Source organism: Pimephales promelas, chromosome 6 (genome assembly GCF_988280905.1).
Source record: "Pimephales promelas chromosome 6, fPimPro1.hap1.1, whole genome shotgun sequence".
Lineage (NCBI taxonomy): Eukaryota > Metazoa > Chordata > Actinopteri > Cypriniformes > Leuciscidae > Pimephales > Pimephales promelas.
In genome coordinates this window covers 28202074-28208073 of record NC_142774.1, presented here as the reverse complement: position 1 = coordinate 28208073, position 6000 = coordinate 28202074, and the positions used below count along the sequence as shown (strand labels likewise).

General features: G+C 36.9%; 1 protein-coding gene across 1 annotated transcript in view; it reads right to left on the bottom strand.

Moving 5' to 3' along the window:
• Positions 1 to 2705: 2705 nt before the first annotated feature.
• The window catches only part of tapt1b (transmembrane anterior posterior transformation 1b), a 27962-nt gene continuing 24667 nt past the window's right edge, over positions 2706 to 6000 (bottom strand). Inside the window, exons 13-14 of the mRNA XM_039693384.2 lie at positions 5189 to 5355; positions 2706 to 5093 (exon numbers count right to left, since the gene is read on the bottom strand). Coding sequence (XP_039549318.2) covers positions 4864 to 5093; positions 5189 to 5355 — 397 coding nt within the window. The 3' untranslated portion in view covers positions 2706 to 4863. The remainder of the gene's footprint in view (positions 5094 to 5188; positions 5356 to 6000) is intronic.

Here is a 6000-nt window from a genome sequence, read left to right as displayed (position 1 = left end):
GCTGAAAAGCCTCTGTGCGGTTGTGTGTGCATGGACATGAATACCAACAAACAGAACAGAGTGAGAGAAAGACAGACAGACGCAAACACATGCTTTTGTTTTCATGTTTTATGGGCACATTTATTCAATAAACATAATGATTTTTATACTGTACAAGTGCAAATCGGACATATTCTTAATCCATGAATACAACTGTTTTATTGCCTTTAAATATCTCTAATCAAATTTTATACTTGCATCACACCCTGAGACGAATCTCTCAAAATGTTATTGTCCACAATATCATTTTATGATTAAAAATAAAAGACTAAAATATTAAATTGTATAGAAACAGTTCAATTGAGAAAGAAAAAAATACACGTGACCTAAGTGCAATGGATGATGCAAGATGCGTACCGATAATATAAATAAATAAGAGTGATTTTTAAATATCTGAAGAAACATTGTTATATAAGATATATTTAAGAAAATATATTTAAAACAATGCTCTGTATTTTTTAAGATTTTGTACAGCCGAAGAATTGGAGATTTCTAATCCAGTTTTAAATACACTTACCTCATAGTGGCGTTCATTTATTCTGTGATCTAATTTTACACACATTCCAAGACAAAATCTCAATCGGTTTAGTGCTCAGATCTCTATGGTTTTAGCTCAGATCAGTTTAGCGTTACATAATCTTTAGGTGATTATTTTTGGCTTGGGGTCGGATAGGTTGGATTTAATCCAGTCCTTGACAACAATCACCTCTCGCTATTTTGCCGCCACTCAAGACAGAATGTGATGGACAGATCTAGTGGCTGTTAGGATCATGTCTGCTGCACAATATTCAGTTGACAGAAGAAGAATATTCAATAGTATTAAAAATTCCATTGCATAGAAGACAATGAAAGGTGTTCGAGTGAATATTAAGTTAGTTGTACAGATACAGGTGTCAGTGGATTTATAAAGCATTGATGAGATGCAGTCTGTTGGTATGAGTGGCTGGCTGTGCAAATAGACACAATAAAAAAAAGGTGCAAAAATGAGAACGTCATGAGGTGTATGTACCTTTGAGTTTGAGTCATTTAGCTTTTGTGGAGCATGCAAGGGATTCAATTTCCACATAAAAAAAGAAACATATTCATACACTATGTCAACAGTTATAGGACGTCTGCCTTTACATGCACACGCATTTTAATGACATCCCATTCTTTATCCGTAGGGTTTAATATGGAGTTGGCCCACCCTTTGCAGCTATAAAAGCTTCAACTCTTATGGGAAGGCTTTCCAGAAGGTTTAAGAGTGTGTTTATGGGAATTTTTTACCATTCTTCTAGAAGCGCATTTGTGAGGTCAGGCAGTGATGTTGGACGAGAAGGCCTGGCTCAAAGTCTCCACTCAAAGGTGTTCTGTTGGGTTGAAGAAGTCAGGACTATGTGCAGCCCAGTCAAGTCTCTTCCACACCAAACTCGCTCATCCATGTCTTTATGGACCTTGCTTTGTGCACTGGTGTGTGGTCATGTTGGAACAGGAAGGGGCCATCCCCAAACTGTTCCCACAAAGTTGGGAGCAAGAAATTGTCCAAAATGTCTTGTTATGCTGAAGCATTAAGAGTTCATTTCACTGAAACTAAAGGGCCAAGCCCAACCCCACACCATAAACCTCCCTACACCAAACTATACACTTGGCACAATACAGTCATGCAAGTACCGTTCTCCAGGCAGCCGCCAAACCTAGACTCGTCCATCGGATTGGCAGACAGAGAAGCGTAATGACGGAGAGCTTTACACCACTGCATCCGACGCTTTGGATGAAGCTGATTGGCCATGGAACCCCATTCAATGAAGCTCTCTACACATTGTTCTTGAGCTAATCTGAAGGCCACACAAAGTTTGGAGGTCTGTAGCTATTGACTCTGCAGAAAATTGGTGACTTCTGCGCAGTGCACCTCAACATGCGCAAACCCTGCTCTGTGATTATACGTGGCCTACCACTTTGTGGCTGTTGTTCCCAATTGCTTCCATTTTGTTATAATACCACTAACATTTGGCAGTGGAATATTTAGTAGTGAGGAAATTTCTCGAATGGACTTGCACAGGTGGCAACCTATCACGGTGCCACGCTTGAATTCTGAGAGTGACCCATTTTTTTGACAAATGTTTGTAGCAGTCTGAATGCCTAGGTGCTTGATTTTATACAACTGTGGCCATGGAAGTGATTGGAACACCTAAATTCAATGATTTGGAGGGGTGTCCCAATACTTTTGGCTAATATAGTGTGTATATATATATATATATATATATATATATATATATATATATATATGAAGAGTTCAGATGCAAAAGCCTCTAAGTGCCATTTGAAATTTTCTTCTAAAATGATCAATTTTATCAAGCTTGTATATTTAAGTTCAGTAATTTCACTTAAATGGCAATGAAGATTACCTATTAATTGTCATTTAAGTGAAATTACTGAACTTAAATATGCAAGCTTGATAAAAATGGTCATTTTAGAAGAAAATTTCAAATGGCATTTAGAGGCTTTTGCATCTGAACTCTTCATATATATATATATATATATATATTATAAAAATGTATACAGTATATGTAAACATTATGAGACATATGCACAATGTAACCTTATCAGTGTTACAGTGCCTTAAGAAAATATCCATTAGGACTCCATGCTAAATAAACACTTTTAAAAAAGACTAACAGCCACAAAGGTAGAAAACAACAAACTTTAATTAACACAACGCCCTGATTTCTCCCCCTGAATCAGTCTCTGAAACATCCCATTCAGGGGATGTGACATCGTCATTCCTCTTCAGTTTCTACAGGAAACACAAGTTTGCAAGAAACTTATGCTGAAGCCAATATGGAAACATAAACACACAAAAAACAACAAACTGATATTAATCAGCGAGAAAACAGTAGTGAAGTCCAGCAGTGTGGAAAGAACTTGTCTTTTTCAGTATTTCCAAATAAATGAATATGAGTATGTAATGCAAAGGTTCAGTCAAGCAAACCATCCTTTTGATTACTGATCCAGTCAAACTTCAATCTTATTTCAAAAGGTGATTTAACCCACATGGGAATGCACAGGTAATTATTGAAAATCACAACAAAACCAAACGTTGCATATAGTGGTCTATCTTTTAAAAAATAAGAAGTATTTCTAACATCAGTGTTTCAAATGTAAAAAAAAAAAAAAAGAGAGAAATGCTCTTTGATATCATTTTGGCAGTTTAAGTCAAGTGAATGCTTCTGAAAATGTTTTGAAAAGTGTTAGTTTGATAATGGAGAGTAAGTGATTCCTTGACATATTTGATATTTTCAGCTTAAAACATTTCCTAAATGAAACGGAGCACCTAACATAATATGACAGACTTTTATGATGACTTTTGGCATTCTGACTTGAGTGTGAATTGTCAGACTGAAAGCCACCATATTACAAAGCAAAGCAATTATAGCCACACATTTGTAATACAAAGTAATACAAATTCCTAATTCAAAAAATTCAACTTAAATTCTGACCTCCAGTACTAGGTGATATGATTATGAAAAAAATAAGGTTAAGACAGTGTGGTCTGTTATGCAAAGTAAATGTATGACAAAAAGTATTCTCTGTGATAATAATGCACTCCAATAAGTTCTTTAAGCACTACACATGCATTGTTTCTGAGCATGGGCACTCGTCACTGGTTTAGAAATTGAAACTTTGACTTATTCACTTACGTTAATGGCTTCTGATGCTCATAGATCTGTAAATACATTAGGGGCCAACAGAGGCATTTTATTTCTTCCAAATACGCTCAAGATATTAGCAAAAGGTTCAATATTTAACCATGTTTTGGTCAAGATTCTGACTTTTGGAATGTTGTTAATTGACTATTTAGCATCTGCTCCCAACATCAGCACCAATGTATGATGTTCATTAAATCTGCTGCTCTTGGTACAGTAAGATAAAGACCTTCCATCACCAAATGGAAACTATTTCATTCCTTCATTTTAGCTGGCAAATCACATTATGCTAGTCCAGCTACTCAGTTTTGTTTCCATGCGACTATCTTGCATTAATCTACGATCCTTTCATTCAGATGCAAACTTATTCTACGATGTAAATCAATCGGCATTTAACATGCGTTTTAGCACAGTATCCCATACTCGCAATGGCCCTTTAAATGGTCCTTACATGAAATGATGTAAAACTTTGGAAACCCTGTTTTCAAACTCAAAGAAAAATAAATAAAAATGTGAAAAGGTAGTTTAGCCTGCTTCCTGCTTTCACTCAAAGACACAAAGAAAACCTGCATAACACATCTGCAATTACAAAACTACACTTCGGAATTGACTGCCAATGAACATGGGGATTTGTCAAACTAAAAAGTCTTCAGATGGAAATTAAGATTGTAGATTTGAAGGGACACTTCCAAATACAGAAATCATGGATGAAGAAGAGAACTGAACAAGAAGCTTTTGCCATTTGCTTTAAAGCAATGCAGATCAAATGGAATCTAATTTTAGAATAGAATTAATCCCATTCTCTTTTTTTCTTCATGGGCATCCTCTGTGAAAGGAGAGCACAGTGACCACTGGACCAAGATCTCCCCCGTCATCCAAAGGTGTTGGTGAACCTCTTGAAAGCTTTGAAACTTCACTGGGTGGATTCCAAATGGGTAAAACTGTGTGCGTGTGTGTGTGTTGATATGATGTGAATGGGTGTGTTTAAGTCTCAAATAAATTAGGTGCACCATTAATTAATAAATATCCTGCAGTTTCTTGCTGTCCAATTCCAACAAGCTCAAGTTCAAATGTCAAACAAATCAAGCTGGTGGGCATTTCAGTGCATAACTGGCATCAAACTTGAAGGTGCATGTTGATGTCAGTCAATACGGTTACCGCAGATAGTAAAGCGGTCAATCTCCAGCAAGTCTTTTTTGGGCGCCCTGTGTGTAAGCTCTGTATCGTCCTGAATAAGGCTTTTATCTTCCGATTCATCTGGTGTTGTGAGGAACTGATCTGATTCGCTGGTGGGGAGCTGAGGGGCGGGGCATTCATCCCTTTGGGTGGGTTGAGTGGTGACTGATGCAGACGCCTCTTCCGCTGATTCACCTTCAGAGGGGGTGACACAATTAGTCAGAGAGAACAAAACCTTTATAAGACTTTCAAACTATTTTTCTCTCTGCTTTCAAGGTTTCTTGTGTTACCTGGTGGTTCTCGTGTGTGTTTGGTCCGGTTTGCTCTGCTGGACACTCTGCTGGGAGTTGCAGAGGGGGGATTTTGAAACAGCTTCTCCTCCATATTTGCTTCTTTTACATACATACAGGATTTCCCCAATAACAATATACTGTTCAGCACCTTCAGAGTGATCATTCTGAATAAACACACAGAAACACACAGACTCAATGCAACATTTGGATTATACACATTACTGTTCAAAAGTGTGTGATCAATCAGTACGAGTTTTTGAAAAGAAATCCTTTAGGGTCCAATTTTCACTATTGCTATATCTAGTTGCTATGGAAGCTTGTTTCCGCCACAGAAGGAAAAATAAAAAAGGTAATTGCGTCTTTTTATCTCGCAATTCGGATTTTTTTTCCTCACAATTCTGACTTTTTTTCTCACAATTGCGAGATGTAAAGTCAGAATTGCGAGATATTAAGTCAGAATTGCGTGATATAAAGTCACAATTGCGTGTTATAAAGACAGAATTGCGAGATATAAAGTCAGAATTGCGTGATATAAAGTCGCAAATGCGTGTTATAAAGTCAGAATTGCGAGATGTAAAGTCAGAATTGCGAGATATAAAGTCAAAACTGCGTGATATAAAGTCGCAATTGCGTGTTATAAAGTCAGAATTACAAGATATAAAGTCGCAATTGCGTGTTATACAGTCAGAAATGCATGATATAAAGTCGAAATTGCGTGTTGTAAAGTCAGAATTGTGTCTGAATAAAAAAGTTAGTCTTTTTTCCCCTTAGAATTGGCGTGATAACTCGCAATTGCGAGTATATATCTC